This window comes from Cynoglossus semilaevis, chromosome 1 (genome assembly GCF_000523025.1).
Source record: "Cynoglossus semilaevis isolate Cse_v1.0 chromosome 1, Cse_v1.0, whole genome shotgun sequence".
Taxonomy (NCBI): domain Eukaryota; kingdom Metazoa; phylum Chordata; class Actinopteri; order Pleuronectiformes; family Cynoglossidae; genus Cynoglossus; species Cynoglossus semilaevis.
Window position 1 is genome coordinate 15,958,937 of NC_024307.1, and position 16,813 is coordinate 15,975,749.

Here is a 16,813-nt window from a genome sequence, read left to right on the forward strand (position 1 = left end):
CATCAACCCTGACCTCTCAAACATCTATGTCTATCTTTTCCTTTAATCATCACTAGTCTGCCACCTGGAGACCGAAGCCCAGAATAACTGTCCCTGTTCACCGTCTCTTCTAATCATCATCATATCATTTACACAGATTGTTAGATCTGCGCCAGTTTTAAACAGTGAGTGTTTCATATTGACCGACACTCACCCCCGTCACTCTCAGCACACCTTCAACAGAAGAGAAGAGAAGGTAGAGAAGACCAACAGCCACCAGCCGGTGCACTGTGGTTCCTAACCTGGGCCTACAAAAAAAAGAAAAAAGAACAGTCTTTTAAAGACAGGGTTACTCAGCCAACACACTGTATAAACACAGATAAAATTAAAAAAATAAAAAACACTAAGATTGGACCTACTTGACTATACCATAGCCAAGACTGACAATGAGGACCAGGATTCGTGCTAAAGACCTCTTCAGAGCAGAGAGAAGTTCAGCAAAAATCACTGCACCTCGAACTGAAGAGAGAAAAAACACACAAACCAAAGAGTCACAACGGAGAATCAAATCAAACACAGGGCTGAAATATGACTGACCGTAGTCTCCTTTGTAACGGATGTTCTGGTATTCTGAATAAAACACAGCTTTCTCCAACATCCCCAGGATGATGACGGCACCAATCCAGAACTGGATCCTGAGCAGATCCCTCCAGTAGCAGGCGCACCAGAGCAGCCACAGGGCTCCGAACAGGACGTATATGATGCACATGACCATGAAGAACTGTGAGGAAGAGGAGAGAGATTTCAGTTTCATAATAATGAGGATGAGGATCCAAATGCTTTTGTATTAGACAGGAGTCCCCATGGACTATGATGTTTGCAGATGACATTGTGATCTGTAGTGAGAGTAGGCAGCAGCTAGAAGAGAACCTAGAGAGGTGGAGGTTTGCACTAGAAAGAAGAGGAATGAAGGTCAGTCGCAGCAAGACAGAGTACATGTGTGTAAACGAAAGGCAGAACAGTGAAATAGTGAGGCTACAAGGAGCAGAGGTGGTGAAGGTGCAGGAGTTTAGGTACTTAGGATCAACTGTTCAGAGCAGCGGAGACTGTGGAAGAGAGGTGAAGAATAGAGTACAGGCAGGATGGAACAGCTGGAGAAAAGTGTCAGGAGTGATCTGTGACAGAAGAGTGTCAGCTAAGGTGAAGGGAAAGGTTTACAGGACAGTGGTGAGACCAGCCATGATGTATGGTTTAGAGACAGTAGCAATAGGCAGAAGACAGGAGGAGGAGCTGGAGGTGGCAGAGTTAAAGATGCTAAGATTCTCTTTAGGAGTGACAAGAATGGACAGGGTCAGGAATGAGGTCATTAGAGGGACAACACAGACAGGAAGGTTTGGAGAAAAAGCTAGAGAAGCCAGATTGAGATGGTTTGGACATGTGCAGAGGAGGGACAGTGGATACATTGGTAGAAGAATGTTAGAGATGGAGCTACCCGGTAGGAGAAAGAGAGGAAGGCCAAAGAGGAGATATATGGATGCAGTGAGGGAGGACATGCAGGTAGTTGGAGTCAGAGTAGAAGATACAGAGAACAGGGAGAGATGGAAATCAATGATTTGCTGTGGCAACCCCTGAAAAAGGGACAAAGCCGAAAGAAAAAGAAGATATACATATATATATACATATATATATATGTAATTCGCGGTCGGTTCAAGTGGTGGTGTCAAGACTGTCAGATTTAGTTTTTACCACATTCAAGTGTGACAGTCTCTCTTTTTTGTTGTTTTTGTAACCATCTGCTGCCATCTAGTGGATACGTTTTAAATTGTTCTGCCTGTCACTGCTACATTGATGACCGAGGACAAATTATTTGCAGTAAATAAAAAATAGTTTTCAGACCTATAAGGTGAAATTAGATCATTTTCCAAGGTACACCTGTAGCTCTTACATGTCACACTTGAGGGCCACGGCACAGCGGTTGGGACTCACTGGTCGATGACGATACCGGAAATCCTTTTTCACTAGTAGGTATATTTTTGCTGACATATTTGTTTAACTTTACTTCAGTTAAATACTTTACATAATATATAACGTACCATCATGAGAGGCCAGTCTGCAGGAGAGGAGTAGTCATGTGGTCCCTTCATCTCAACTTTCACTGGACGGAGACAGAAAAAAGTTACTACTGCTGACATAGTTTCTTCTTAAAATCAAAAACATTTTATCAGAGTTTTTACTTCTTTTCTTTTTTCTTTTTTTTTTGCTTCAGACACATTTTTGTACAACCGCTGTGAGATCAGGTGAGCAGATTGAGTTATTTCCTGAACCTCAGTGACCTGAGAACAGCCTGAACACAAACAGCTCTCACTTGTAAAGGCGAAGTTGAGCTGCTCAGGCCCCACGTCTTCATTATCTCCACGAAACATGGGCTGCACGTTGACAATGAACAGGTAAGGACTGTCCTTCCAGGCTTTGGCCACAGCACTGCTGTCCTGAAATCACACAGACAGAACCAACAGAACAGAAGGTCAACAAACGAATGAGGAACAAGGTTTAAGTAAAGAGAAATAACACCTGTCTTACTGGTTTATCTGGCCAAACCAAGCTCTGATTTGACGGTTCATCCTGGAAAAGTAGACAGGAAAAAACTTTTTTTTTTTTTTATAAAACAAACACAATGGCATTGGATTGTTCTGATCTGTAGGGCAGAAGCTCTGGTAAGTTCTGTTCACTAAATTCAACTAGACTCTCAGTTGCTCCAGTCAGTCAATACTCACACTCAGCTGTGTTTGTGAAAAATGGTATTAGAAGGACATTTACATTTACCTTCAGGCTGGTGAGAGGCTGGTAAGGCTGGAAATCGGGATAATACACCTGGAAAAATACACAAGAAACAAAGAAGAGGTACTGCATACGTCCTGACATGCTAATGAAAAATATTTCCAGCACTGAATTTTAACTGACAGTTAAAGTCCAAATCAACTACTTTTGTATGGAGGTCTACTGATAAAGTTCTCATACAACCTTTCTGTACATATTAAAAACCTCCCTGAGAATACTTAGAGTTTAATGTTGGATTATTGTTGTATCTGCACTAATAACGCCTGTTAACATATCCCCCCTACTGGAAATGTCTGGCACATCATGCAGAGGGGAAACAAAAAAAAGATGAGCAATTATTTTTTCATTCAGTATTGTTTAGTAAATGTTTAATTTGTTATATTTTCTGTACTTTAAGACAATGACAAAAGGTCATTGTGCAAAAGCAAACTTTAGTTTTAAAGGGTGATTTTAAGTGCAAGTGAACTCCTTGTCACTGTGACACAGCACACCACTGCACACAACGAAATGTGACCTCTGCTTTTAACCCATCACCAAAGTGAACAGCTTTAAGGACCAGGGAGCAGTGTGTGGGGACGGTGCCATGCTCAGAGCACCTCAGTGGTAACTTGGCAGCTAAGTCACCACTGCCCCTTTGTTAGGTAAACCAAGTGATCTAGAAGTTGGGATTATTGTCAACACTATTTTTCCAAACCTTCTGCATGAAGAGAGAGGAGCAGTTTTCAAAGAACATGTAGCCCTGACTGTAGAAGCCGCTCCAGCCTTCTTTCAGCATGTGGTCTCTGCCAAACATCTCTGTAGCTTTGTTGTCCTGCACAGAGAGGAAGCCAGTTAAATACTGATAAATAATATAAAAACAAATTTAAGATTCTCATGATGCTGCGAGAAGATCATAGAAATATTAGCACCTGAAAGAAACTGATAATGAGTCACCACAAAAAAAACATCTGCATCAAGACAGATGATGATGTGGAGAAAAATAACTAAAAGCAGCAGCTGTTCAGGAAAAGCTAAAGGACAAAGATCTAAAACTACCACAGACTGAAATGTTTACATACTTACAGGAGTGTTGAAGACCTCGTTGTAGCAAACAGAGGAGCGCAGATACCAGCTGATGTTAAATGCCAGGTTTTTTGAACAGGAGCCAATGGTACTGAGCTGTGGATTCTGGAAAACTGAACAAACAAAAAAACAAACAAACAAAAAGAACCTGTTATGTAATAACGAAAAATGCTTTTATTTTTTTACTTTTGTTCATGTTTGAGTTAACTTAACATTCTAGCACGTAGCTGCAGTTTGTAGTTAACTTTCTTAAGTTCTTATATTCAAGAAAAGATATACGGCCGGTCTCTGTGCACCTTAAAATATTCAAGTCGTTCTTGTGAAGAACTCTAATCAGTTTCGAAGTGTGTGATTCAGTTTTACTGCTGAACGCTGAAGGTGTTTTTTCATATTTCGTCTTAATTCACTGGACCATTCCCCATCATATCACATGTATTTTTACATCTTACAGATTTTTTCAACTTGATTGTTTTCCAGTCTTTATTATTAATATTCAGGTTTTCCTTCGCAGACTTCAGTCTAGTCTTGACCGTGTCCAGCAAACATTTAGTCTCAGCAGTTACAAATGATAGTATAAATGATGAGTTGCATTATTTTTTTATTCACAGTAACTGAAAACAGTGATTACGCACATTGACCACTCGGTGGTATTCTTTAACCTCACCTTAACTTACACTATATAAACAGAAAATGAGTGTCTGTAATTATACTGTATACCTGCCCTTCACATGTCAACGTAATGACTGAAAGGTGCAGTCACTCACACTTCATGTAAATCGTCGTGTTTGCATACAGCGTTTTCCGAAAAACAACATTTTGTGTCTGAAAAAGAAACAGAGAAAACCGTGTCAGCTGCATCATGGCTGTATCTGCTACATACTCCAAACTACATACATGAAACAACAGTCAACGCCATCACGTTTTCAGCCTTTAAGATTGTGGAGATCTCTGGTTTTGTTAACTTTTATTTTTCTTAAATAATTTGTATCCAGTTTTGACCGAGCTGAAAGTTCTATTTGATAATAAATAAATTGTTGTCTGGTGCCTCATAACCTTATTCATCCTTGTTAACTGTTAATTAATCTAGTATTCTAGTTTTTCAAAATATTCTAGTTTTCTTCTGTACTGTTTTTAACGTAACATCTGTAACCTTTATTTAAATAGGAGAATGAGGTTCATTTACCGACTCAAAGCAGCAATTTTTCTATAAGCACCCTAAGCAAAATGAACAGTGCCGTCAAAATGGTGAAAGAACTTTCAAATTGTAACCATGTCAGAAAAATTACATTCAGGTAAATACATTTATAGATGCTGTATAGAAGCCAATGAAGCTAGTATAGCTAACAGCTGCTGTCACTGCTGGTGTAGCTCTAAAAGGGAGAATTCAACATTGAGACCATTGAAATCAAAAGGTTTAAGGTAAGAGACTAACCGGGTTGATGTCCACGCTCCACACGGACACCTCTTCCCCGGCAGAGAAGCGAAAAAGTAGCGGAAAAAGCAGCAAACATAATCGCTGTGCATCTGTCATTTTGGTAACTCTTGGAAAACAGAGCTGCAGCTGCAGCCGCATCCGCCTCCACTTCCGGTTAAAGCTTCACTCCCCACTGACGCCGCTAGAGGTCAGTAGTTAAAGTGTTACTTTTTCCGAATGAGATTTCTTTTAAATTTGTTTTTATAATTATCTTACAATGAAAACAATATTAAATGAAAACGTAAGATTGCCAAAAAATGTAAGATACAACTTTGATAACTTAAACTTGACAAAAGGTGAAAAGAAAATGTTTATAAAGAATAATCTGTAGAACCTTAACAACTTTTAGTGGATCAGTGTAAATGTCAATATGATAAAAGTTTGCCAAAATAAAACTACCTATGAAACTGATTCGTTACCAACCAACATTCCCATAAGAGATCATTCACACGTTTACCAGGACAGAAAATTAAATACTGATGTAATGAATTGTAAATTAACGCACTTTTCCTAATATTTTTAATATTATCAACAATTGCCACAATGATGTAAGTGTGTACTTCCGATCGATAGTTTTGTTTTGAAAACTTTTACCGGAAGTCATTGGCCTTAAGTTTCGATTTGGCTCTTCATTTTCCTGTATGAGACGCCGGCTGCTGTCAGTGTCAGAGACATATACAAGGAGATATTATATATATATACAGTATATATTTGTACAGCAATATAGTTGGTGAATGGAAAATTACAACGTTTAATCTGACGTCTGCTGAAAATGGCTGAAGACGGGGGTCAAGTCGTGGTTAGGTATAAACAACTGCGTGTTCTGATACTTTAAACTGTGCAAGACCTCCGACCTTAAGCTCAGAGGGGATCGGTTACAAATAACCCATTTTAGTTTATTCTGTTTAAGTTTTAGTGTGTATTATGTCATTTTTTTTCCTTTTTAAAGCACATAGAAACAAAATCGTTTTTATATAAAATTGAATAGTTCATGTAATGGTAACCTCAAAAAAAGTCATATTTGACAAAATTGTTTTGTGGTTTAAGGGATAGCACAGGTTGATTTGCACTTACTGTTACGACATGCTCCAACTCTCCTTCCGTGTATGTCCACAGTGTTGTTCCTGGTGAGGATCAGCCCAAAGATAGGTTCAAGAAGAGTCAAGATGTTGCATTTTACAGGTATGTTCTGCCACATGGGAGAGACAGAAGACATAATACTCAGTCATAAACATTAAGTTTTAATTTATGTTGCATCAGTAATTGAAATGTTCTCTTTTCTCAAGGCGACAGATGCAAGGTCCAGATATTAAGCACCGAGCTCTTCTGGACACCTTGGTGCTCACAGAGAAGGGAGCACGAGTCGAACTGCAGGAGTGTGACACTCAGGTGTGAACTCTACCAGTTTAAATCTATGTACTGTATGTAAGAATGTGTAATTACTAAGGAAGAATTGACTTATAAACATATAGTTTTGTAAACATTTTGATGTTGTTTGGAAGAAAACATTTTTCATTTTCCTTGAACAGACAAAGCTTCTTTTGCTGATTTCATCTTTTAAAAATGATACCGTGAGAATATCGATAGATGAACTGCAGCCCATTCGAGCGCGGTACAGAGTTCAGGATGTGATCACAGCAGAACCCCAGTGTGAACAGTAAGAACCGCATCAACACTATTCTCTCTTTATTATCTCTGACATAACATTCTGCACTAGAAACAAAAGTTCCTTCTCTGCTTCACCAACATGTTATGACCATTCTCTCAGAATATTAGTTCCTTTTTTTTTAATACCTAGACTTCATTTAAAACTTCATAACAAAATCTTCATTGATTTTGTCTGGCAGGTTAAGAGTAGAGAAGCAGACCAAGGACTCTGTCACCTTCACTTGGTCGTCAGGACGTCACAAGATCTCTGTGTGGCGTTTTCCTTTCAGACTAGAGATCCTGTGTGAAGGTGAACAGCTGCTCACCTTTAATTCTAAAGAAAAGCTGTGGTTTGAGGCCCTGCAGCATCCACCCAGGCAAGAACCGTGCGGTCTGTAACGAGTTAATGCACATTATAACGTGATATCACAGCAGTTGTTTATACATTTACATACTGTATGTTTTAAGTTTTCTACTGCTGTTCATACAACAGAAGATCCCAGTCTATGTTAGACAATAATTGCAACAATTTAATTAGCACATGGAAGAGCAAATGTTTCTGGATCCATAATGTGTTCCAGATGCATCTTGCTGTGAAGGTGGACTCCAATCCAGAAGAGAGATGGATTCCTCTACTTAGAGGACTAGACCAATAGACTAGAAATAGACTAGAACTGTTTGCTCTTAGTGCCATGTCTGTTGTATTAACATTTAAAAATGACCTTTTCCTCTTTTCCTTCAGTGACTCATATCCTGGCAGTGAGGTAAAAGGACACTAACAGTAGTTTTACCTCCAATATATTATTAATAATCCAGTAGTTTTACCTCCAATATATTATTATATTATTATTGTTAGCACCTCTGTATGACCTGTTCCTCTTTAACTTTGTTCTTCTAACTGCTTCAAAAACTAATCCTCAGGATTCACCGTGGAAAGAAACTTTCAAAACCTTTGTGGACATCAAAGCTAATGGTTTGTCTTTGCGTTTCTCTTAATTATGATATGAAAATATAGCTTTACTCAAAACAAACCTCCAGAAAAGGACACTTTTGTGCATGTTGCCTGCCCACATATATGCACAGAAAAAATAAATGATTTAAGTGCTTTTGTTTTAACAAAACATAATACATTTAATTTCCGTTTCTGACTGAATTTATTACCATTTACTATTAATTATTTTTGGAAAACAGAAACTCTTCTGCAAATGAATGAAAATGAAGCAGTAACATACAGACACACTCCTCCAGGTCCCAGCAGCGTTGGTGCGGACGTCCGTCTCCATGGCTTCAGTCACCTGTACGGTCTTCCAGAACACGCTGACAGCCTGCAGCTCAAAGACACCAGGTAAACAACAGGAGACATTTTGACAGTGGACCTAGAGACGGTTCATTTCCTAGTCACTGCACCCAAAACAAACTTTTGTTTTTGTCTACAACACCAAGTTGTTACTTTATTGTCATTGAGGAGCAAAGAAAACAGACGATACTAAGATTGATTGAACTCTGATTGATTATTGATTAGTTGACCTATTACTGTATCTTCACTGATTGTTATTCTGTTATACAATTTCACTTTGAATGTTTGCTCAGAGATGGTGAACCCTATCGTCTCTACAACCTGGACGTCTTTGCTTACGACCTGCACAGCCGCCTGGGTCTGTATGGATCCGTGCCATTGCTGGTCGCCCACAAACCCCACAGAACTCTGGGAGTGTTCTGGTTGAACGCATCAGAGACATTTGTGAACATTAATAGCAGTGACAGCCAGGTACAAATATGTGTAGTTTTCACAGCATGTACTTATTTGTACGATAATAGTTTCTGAATGACATTCTAAGACTTTTCTACGCTTTTATATTTTGATGCACTGGTGTTATGTTGTCATGGCAGTTCTTTGTCTGTTACTGTTAATGTTCATATTCCTACATGCTTTGACTCATGCACATCATGCACAACTTAGAACTCACCCAACACAATACTAACATTCGGTCCTATATCACTGTGGGGCAGTGGTGGTTAAGGAAGCTGACTTGTGTCTGAAAGGTCACAGGCTTGAATCCACCTGTCACTGTCCCTACACTGCTAATAATAATTCACTTTCGCTTTTATTTTCAATCTCGAGCCCCAGCTGTTTGTCTTTCTGTTCCAGGAATATACAGTAAAAGTAAAAAGTTTTTTGTCATATTTAGGGAGTTTGAGTTATTTCAGTTAATCATGATGAAGTGTAATTAATACTGCAATTTGATCAACTGACTTGAGCTACTGATCTAGGATGACCAAACACCCCCAGTTAAGAGACGGAGGACACAGCCTCTGACAGACGTCCACTTCCTGTCAGAGAGTGGTGTCATAGACTGCATGGTTCTGCTGGGACCGAGTCCACAGCAGGTCTTCAGACAGTATGCCCAACTGACGGGTACACACCCAGTATTCATTCTACCTCATTCTTCTAACCATGTGGAAGTAAGACTTTATGTAACACTCTTTTTTCCTGCTGTGTCAGGATTCCAGGCTCTGCCTCCTCTCTTTGCCCTGGGGTATCACCAGTGTCGCTGGAACTACGACAGCGAGGCTGATGTCAAGTCTGTTGATGCTGGATTCGATCTTCACCACATCCCCTACGACGTCATCTGGTTGGACATTGAGCACACTGATGGGAAGCGTTACTTCACTTGGGACCATGTTCATTTTCCTGATCCTGCTGGATTGCAGCGCCACCTGGAGAAGAAGAAGAGGAAGGTCAGCTTCGGGCTGTAACAGATCACAAACCTTTGAGTTTACATCATGACCTGTGTCTCTTTGTTTGTAGCTGGTGGTTATTAATGATCCTCACATCAAAGCTGATCCTGATTGGCCGCTGTTCTGTGAGGTCAGAGACGGAGGACATTTTGTTAAAGACAGAGGAGGAGAGATTTACCACGGCTCATGTTGGCCTGGTGAGGATTGTTATTTAAACACAATTGTTGAGTTGATTGTTATTTTGTTCTATTAAAACATACTATTTATTTATGTTTGTTTTATTTGAAGTTCAATTTGACCACGTGTTTCAGGGAAGTCCTGCTACCTTGACTTCAGTAATGCTGCCACCAGAGCCTGGTACTCCAAATGCTTTGCTCTGCAAAAGTACAAAGTAAGTGTAGACACAATCGCCAGAACCAGCAGCCAGCAGGAGTGAGGCCGTCTCTGTGAAGTCTGAAGTCCACTGCAGCTTTGGTGAACCTTAAAAGTAGTTGTGTAATTGTCATCCGTCTGCTGCAGGGTTCCACTCCATCTTTATTTGTGTGGAATGACATGAATGAACCGTCTGTGTTTGACGGGCCGGAGCAAACCATGCCAAAGGATGCAGTGCATCATGGGGGCTGGGAGCACAGAGAACTGCACAATCTGTATGGTTTTTACCAGGTGAACTGACTGAATTATATTATTTTTTCCTGGAAAGTTTTTTTAGTCAAAATGAGCATCTGGTTCTTGACAACAAAAAAACCAGACCTACTCCTTAAACTGACCTGTGGTTTACTGCTGTGACCTGTCACAATGTCTGCTGTACATGCGACACTTTTATCCAAACATAAAACCAGCACTGAGTGTTGGAGGTGTTTAAAAAATCCAGTTCATGTTTCCTTACAGCACATGGCCACAGTTGAAGGTTTGATGAGTCGCTCAGGAGGCTCACTGAGACCTTTCGTTCTTTCTCGCTCCTTCTTCGCTGGCTCACAGAGGTTTGGTGAGTCTTTGAGAATATAATACTGGGAACATTCTCCTGTTTTTGTTCTCGATATTTGTGTTGAGCTGATGTTCTGTCTTAATAATAAGGTGCTGTATGGACCGGTGATAACGTGGCCAACTGGGACTATCTGAAGATCTCCATTCCCATGCTTTTGTCTCTGAGTGTGGCAGGAATTATGTTTTGTGGAGGTGAGGTCTACTGAAATAGCACATACAGTACGACCTGTCGTGTCCTGCATTTGTTTCTCCATTTGTTCAATCTCGCCTTCCCTCGTGTTGTAGCCGACGTCGGTGGGTTTACTCAGGATCCAGACCCGGAGCTGCTGGTCCGCTGGTACCAGACTGCTGCCCTGCAGCCCTTTTTTCGGGGTCACTCTGCCAAAGAGACGAACCGCAGAGAGCCGTGGCTCTTTGGAGAGGAGGTCACTGATAGAATACGCACTGTAATCCAACAGAGGTACAGTTCTGTCTGTAAGACAGTTCACTACGACATGGCGGTGTCTACTTCAGATGATTGAGAAGTTGTAAGGTTGTAACCTTTATTGATCCAACACTGGGGAAACTGAGTGACCTGTGTCTGTGGTGTTCTCAGGTACTGTCTGCTGCCATACTGGTACACTCTGTTCTACCAGGCTCACACATCTGCTCTGCTTCCAATCAGGTGAGTTCTGTCCATCTCTGCAGGTAATCATCAGGTACGAACACAGTGCTGACTTTCTGTCACTAGAGGTCACTGCCTGTGTCTCATTCCCTACTTCCTATATAGAGAATTACATATATGTAGTTTCAAAAACACTTTTGGACACTACATTAGCACACAGTTAGTGACCTCATTACTGTCACACAATTAAAACGGACAGACGTTTGATATGATGTATATGACTTGGCTGGTGTACATTTGATGTACACTAAATTCGGCAGTGCACTGTGGGATACACTGGTGTACATTTGATGTACACTAAATTTGGCAGTGCATTGTGGGATACATTGAGTGCCCTACAAAGTAGACAATGTCACACATAACACTGAGACCAATACAAAATAGGGTGGAGGGGGTTTCAGACACTGGTTTGGTTCTGGTCTTTGACTCCATAAAACCCTGGTTCTCTCCCACACAGACCTCTGTGGGTGCAGTTTCCAACTGAACACACCACCTTCACTGTGGACCACCAGTACATGATTGGTGATTATTTGATATTAATGTCTGGACAGCAGCTGTTATTCTGTAATAAATGCACTTCACTCAGATGTTTTCTCTGGTCTGATGCAGGAGGAGCTCTGCTGGTCTCTCCTGTCACTGACCCTGGGGTTCAGGAAGTCCAGCTCTTACTTCCTGGATCTGCTGAGGTAAAACAAGCAACAAGTGATGACTTCAGACATGCGCCCTACATCTCAGTGTGGACTTTACTGGATTCGTTTTTGTTTTTTTTTGTCTTTTAGGTCTGGTATGACGTTGAGTCTTCAAAGGCCTACAGTGGAGGGAGGATGCTGAGCCTTCCTGTCACCCTGGACACAGTACGTACTAACTATGGTCCTGACAGTAGGGGCTTCTTGTTTGATTACAGTATATTAGGCCATGTGATGTAAAAAGAATGTGTTTTTTTTTCTTACTTTGTGTAAAGGTTCCTATGTTCCAGCGTGGTGGATCAGTGGTCTGCAGGTCAACAGGGAGTGGTTCCTGCACAGCTGAGCAGCAGCAGCTACCTCTGTCACTCACGGTGGCTCTAAACTCTCAGGTAGTTATAGTAGAGGGTTTAAATGTTTTTGCTAGAACAGTTTTAATAATGTTAGGTAGACATGAGAAAAGGCTGACCATATTTTCTCTACTATATTCTCACACTATTTTAGTGGTTTCCTGTGACTTATTTATCAAAAATACAGCCCATATCATTTATGACCACAAGAGGGCACTGCTCTATCTCTGAAAATTAATGCAGCTCTTGAACCACAGGAAAAACATGACTCAACCATATGAATTCTTTAAAGAACACAAATAAAATGCAACCAAGAAGAAAAAAACATAGGAACCAGTTGAAGTTGTTATGCAACCAAGAAGAAAAAAACATAGGAATGTTTGCCTGTGAGGTTAATGTTTTTATATTTATGGTTTTTATTTATTTATGTTTTTAGGCTTTGTAAATGAACATTCTTTTCAGATTAAACGTCCTTTCTTAGATTATTTTTTAGGGAAAAAGCTACTAACAGATGTTTTTTAGACATGCTACAAGTTGTAACCACAACTTAAAGCAACATTTCTGTCTGATCTCTTAAGGATTTTTTCCCCTGACAATTGTACCATTTAATAAGAAATGTTTCTCCTCACCTCCTCTGCAGGGAGCTGCTGACGGTGAGTTGTACCTGGACGATGGCCACTCATTCAGCTACAGAGACAGAAAGTCCTTCTGTCTGCGCAGGTTCAGCCTGCTGTCAGGACGTCTGCTCTGTCGGTGAGTCACAGTCGCACCTCCTGAAAAACAACAGATTAAAAGGTCATGTGAGATTTCTGAGTTTTCTTAATTAAATGCACATGAGTGGAGGTTAAGCAGCAAAGATGTTTTTCAGTGACACTGTGGTAACAACTTAAAACAAAAGACACCTGATTGATGATGACGTCATGTCTATTGTTGTTGTTTCTGTTAATGACACTGCTCAGTTCTGCCACTGACGATGGGTCCTATCACTGTGATACCACTGTACGCTCCGTCACCATCCTGGGTGTAAAGCGCCGACCGTCTGCGGTGACTGTGCTAATGTCAGGTGAATAATCAACCGCTACAGTACAGATGAAGAAAAAACAAGAATTGTATTGTAACCCATTTTTTCTCTTTGATTTGCAGATGGCAAGGAAACTCCTGTGGACTTTGAGTTCAAACAGACAAGCTGCCAGCTCACACTGAACAGTCTGGACCTCAGGGTGACCGTGGACTGGGAGATACAGATCACAGGTTAACTATGGATCTGGGCTTTTAGGCCACAAGAGGCTCTACTGTTAAAAATAAAACCAGATATTTCATGACTGATTTCTTCTGATATGTGAATGTTGGGCAACATGTTTTGTGACAATTGTCAAACTGAGAATAATTTCAAAGACCTCCTTGAACACTGATCATTAAACATGATTTTAACATTTTTAATTTATATTATTGTCACATCTGTCAGATACTGCAGTTTTATGGCAACATAATTTACTCCTAATTAATCAGGACAAGTATTTTAAACTGGTAAATAATGGACTTTATCAAACAACATTTTTTAATTAAAGATTAATGTAATTTAATTTAATTTTTAACCTTGAATCTATTCAAATTAAATATGTATATTATTCAAATATTTCTGATATGAAAAGCTTGAAAGCTCCGTTAAGATGCACAGGACAGCACATGACTAAAGTCCATCAACTCTATGAAGCTAAATTTGGAGATGGAGTTTGGCATATATTTCCTGACATGTTTCCATATTTGTAATTCCATTATTTCATCATTCACATCTATATTCAGTTATTTGTCTGTTGGCAAATAAGTCATATTTGATCATATTTAAACATTTAAAAAATGTATTTAGATTATTAATGATTGAGCGGTCGATTAAAAAATGTAATTGATGGACAGCCTGTAATATTTCACCAACATAATAATATGTAATTGATGGACAGCCTGTAATATTTACATTATTTTCACCAACATAATAATTATTAGGTTAAATATAGGTTATCTTTGTATTTATTTATGTAGGGTCTCATCATACAGTTAAAACATTAAGTGACAATATTTTATGTATCAACTAATTTCAGTTAAAACATTAAGTGACAATATTTTGTTATGTATCAACTAATTAAAAAAATGGAAGCACAAAGAGGGAAGATTCATCTCAATGCAAGGCCATTGGATGATGCTCCTTTGATACTCAATAAACTCAAAGTTATTAAGTTATTCTGTGGCCATTTAACCCAGTAATTGACAGCAATAACAATAAATGACTTTAAATCTGTGGGTTGCAAATTATTCTGCAAATTACACAAAATGAAGACTGTGAATAAAAACGGCACTTAGTGAGCTAAAACTTCTCTTTTCTGTCCCATCATTCTGCTGTGATTATGCTGAAGCTGCTCAAAGCTGATCTCCATTGAGAACAGGTTTAAAGTTTTTGAATACCTTCTGCTGAGATAAGGCCTCCGCTCACCACTATGCGGCAGCCCGATGGCTTTTGTCTCACCAAACAATAACGTTAGGTGACCACTGATGGGCACACACCATTGTTCGCAGTGGCCAATGAGAAGGGAACGTGTGTGTGTGCTGCGTGAGCTTCTGTGCATGTGTGTGTAGGTGGTGAACGCATCTGGCATGACGAAGAGAAGCTGAGAAGACGTCACAGAAAGACACAGAGCCAATCAGACCTCAGCTGTTTGGATTTATGCCAGGCTGTTTCAGGTTCCTAAGTCTTAAATACAAGTGGAAGAAGTCATTTTCTAAGAAGGAAGTTAAAGTCAGGAGAAAGAAAATGCCGTACACACCGTCGGGCTTTTTCTGCGACCGGCTGATCCGGGAGAGAGAGAGGAGAGACGGAGAAGGGTCTCTGAACAAACCCCTGCGATTCAACGGCCAGGATTTCAACACGCTGAGACAGGAGTGTCTCCAGAAGAAGAGTCTGTTCGAGGACGACTCTTCCCCAGCCACTGTTGAGTCTCTGGGCTTCAAGGAGCTGGGGCACAAGTCCAACAAGGTCAAGAACATCGTCTGGAAGAGGCCTAAGGTAAGAGGTTCAAGTTGGGTTAGGGTCCTGGAGGTAGGCTGAGACATTTAACATCACACTACTGAAAAAAAAACAACTGCTGAGATGCACATATGACACTGATACACATATACTGTACAGATAGAGTAGAGTGTTCTCATCTGTGGGAGATTTTCATTCACACAGTAACATGTTTTGTGTATTTTCTTCTGCAGGAAATTTGTGACAACCCTCAGTTTATCGTTGGAGGAGCCAGTAGGACAGACATCTGTCAGGGAGATCTGGGTAAATCTGCCTTCTCTTCATATATGCTATACCAGGCATGGCCAACCTGTGGCTCTGTGCCTGGTTTCATGCGGCTCTTACGTTTGTGTCGAATTTTATGTTTCGTTGTTTTTTACGCTATGTGAATCTCATGGTGATGGGCGTTAGAGCAAATGACTTAAGGAAAACCCAATTCCCACAGATGACAATGTACACAGGAGGTTTTAAAAGAGCGGGAGAGTTGTATTTAGTTTTTGTAAAGGGATGGGGCAGTTCATGTGTCCCCATGTACATCAGGTGGCTCTGCAGTAACACGGTAAAAAATGTGGCTCTTACCCTCTGACTGGTTGGCCACCCCTGGTCTATACTGAGTTTCAAATGTAAAAAAGTGATATAAATTTGGACTATGGACATCTGCAAAAAAACAAAAAAAACATTCTGACAATTTAATTCATTCTTTAACACCTGGAACTGTAAAAACAATGGGTTTGGGACAAAGATGCTAAAACAATAGCAATGGAACACTTTTAGTTAATTTAATTAGTCAAACTAGAGTTAATGAATTCATGGTCATTTTATGGACAGACATTAATCACTCAGCCACTACAGCGCAGCCACTGTGTGAAATAAAAGCCCAGCAGATACGGCAGCAGTTCCCACTGTTGCCCTGCTCTCGGCCTCTCTGCCTTCATGTTATGCTTACTGTTTAGGAAGAGAATCCGACCTGCAGCATTTCTCTTTGTTGTCTCGTTAGACTGAGAATAAAAGGCCACAAAGGTCACGGCAGAGGCTGTTTACCAGCGTCCGTTGTTTTTTACTCTCGTTTTCCATTGTTGCCGGCGCTGTTGAAACACCTGGACAATCAGACAACTGACAAGGTCAGCACTCAGTGGAGGGGACTCTTTCTCCTGCAACAAGACAAAACAAATAAACAACCAACAGATAAGCTCCTGATGGAACTTTTTACTCCCCGTGTACACCGTTTGATGGTTGTTTTTACACATCAAATATATCCTAATAATTACAACACTAGAATCTGGGAGAAGCAGAACCAAAAAATACTAATTAATTGGGGGTATTTTCTCAAATTACTAT

At 40.1% G+C, this 16,813-nt stretch overlaps 3 protein-coding genes and 1 long non-coding RNA gene across 12 annotated transcripts in view; 2 read left to right on the forward strand and 2 right to left on the reverse strand.

Annotated features, from left to right (window-relative positions):
• Positions 1-6,542, reverse strand: part of LOC103381523 (transmembrane protein 87A) — a 10,635-nt gene extending 4,093 nt beyond the window's left edge. Inside the window, exons 1-12 of one of the 4 annotated variants that reach the window (XM_025055794.1) lie at positions 6,428-6,533; positions 5,948-6,009; positions 5,312-5,495; positions 3,880-3,992; positions 3,512-3,628; positions 2,803-2,850; positions 2,560-2,601; positions 2,345-2,468; positions 2,073-2,134; positions 577-760; positions 399-498; positions 194-287 (exon numbers count right to left, since the gene is read on the reverse strand). In XM_025055794.1, coding sequence (XP_024911562.1) covers positions 194-287; positions 399-498; positions 577-760; positions 2,073-2,134; positions 2,345-2,468; positions 2,560-2,601; positions 2,803-2,850; positions 3,512-3,628; positions 3,880-3,992; positions 5,312-5,390 — 963 coding nt within the window. In that variant the 5' untranslated portion in view covers positions 5,391-5,495; positions 5,948-6,009; positions 6,428-6,533. Of the gene's footprint in view, positions 1-193; positions 288-398; positions 499-576; positions 761-2,072; positions 2,135-2,344; positions 2,469-2,559; positions 2,602-2,802; positions 2,851-3,511; positions 3,629-3,879; positions 3,993-4,643; positions 4,702-5,311; positions 5,496-5,947; positions 6,010-6,427 lie in introns of those variants that run through there. The other 3 variants (XM_008313942.3, XM_025055791.1, XM_025055784.1) reach the window with 3 other exon arrangements.
• On the forward strand, positions 5,966-13,860 carry ganc (glucosidase, alpha; neutral C). Of its 3 annotated transcripts, XM_017034526.2 has the most exons (25): positions 5,967-6,157; positions 6,470-6,535; positions 6,640-6,742; positions 6,883-7,010; positions 7,201-7,377; positions 7,743-7,764; positions 7,922-7,973; positions 8,249-8,345; positions 8,591-8,768; positions 9,272-9,416; positions 9,504-9,739; positions 9,810-9,936; positions 10,051-10,130; positions 10,259-10,402; positions 10,628-10,724; positions 10,814-10,915; positions 11,009-11,183; positions 11,319-11,387; positions 11,845-11,909; positions 11,997-12,073; positions 12,167-12,241; positions 12,349-12,462; positions 13,061-13,173; positions 13,380-13,483; positions 13,564-13,860. In XM_017034526.2, exons 1-25 carry the CDS (start codon positions 6,126-6,128, stop codon positions 13,674-13,676), a joined length of 2,691 nt encoding a protein of 896 aa, XP_016890015.1. In that variant the 5' UTR covers positions 5,967-6,125; the 3' UTR covers positions 13,677-13,860. The 3 variants fall into 3 exon arrangements, with proteins under 3 accessions (XP_016890014.1, XP_016890015.1, XP_016890009.1); XM_017034525.2 differs by having other exon boundaries at positions 5,966-6,157; positions 9,272-9,739; XM_017034520.2 differs by having other exon boundaries at positions 11,845-12,073.
• LOC107988885 (uncharacterized) lies at positions 9,578-15,355 on the reverse strand. 4 transcript variants are annotated; one of them, XR_001760410.2, is made up of 7 exons: positions 15,237-15,350; positions 13,323-13,498; positions 13,050-13,193; positions 12,338-12,450; positions 11,970-12,068; positions 9,790-9,862; positions 9,578-9,718 (listed from the first exon to the last, which is right to left on the reverse strand). It is a non-coding gene; the product is annotated as an uncharacterized LOC107988885 (long non-coding RNA). The 4 variants fall into 4 exon arrangements; XR_003049928.1 differs by lacking the exons at positions 9,578-9,718; positions 9,790-9,862 and having other exon boundaries at positions 11,929-12,068; XR_003049930.1 differs by lacking the exons at positions 9,578-9,718; positions 9,790-9,862 and having other exon boundaries at positions 11,929-12,068; positions 12,338-12,457.
• Positions 14,524-16,813, forward strand: part of capn3a (calpain 3a, (p94)) — a 7,148-nt gene continuing 4,858 nt past the window's right edge. The window contains exons 1-2 of the mRNA XM_017034547.2: positions 14,524-15,475; positions 15,670-15,774. Of these exons, the coding sequence (XP_016890036.1) occupies positions 15,137-15,475; positions 15,670-15,774 (444 nt within the window). The 5' untranslated portion in view covers positions 14,524-15,136. The remainder of the gene's footprint in view (positions 15,476-15,669; positions 15,775-16,813) is intronic.

Coding starts and splice junctions, on each gene's coding strand:
- ganc (XM_017034525.2), top strand. CDS start 6,126: ATGGCTGAAGACGGGGGTCAAGTCGTGGTTAG. Junction 7,011..7,200: donor GCAGAACCCCAGTGTGAACA/GTAAGAACCGCA, acceptor TTTGTCTGGCAG/GTTAAGAGTAGAGAAGCAGA. Junction 7,974..8,248: donor TGTGGACATCAAAGCTAATG/GTTTGTCTTTGC, acceptor ACACTCCTCCAG/GTCCCAGCAGCGTTGGTGCG.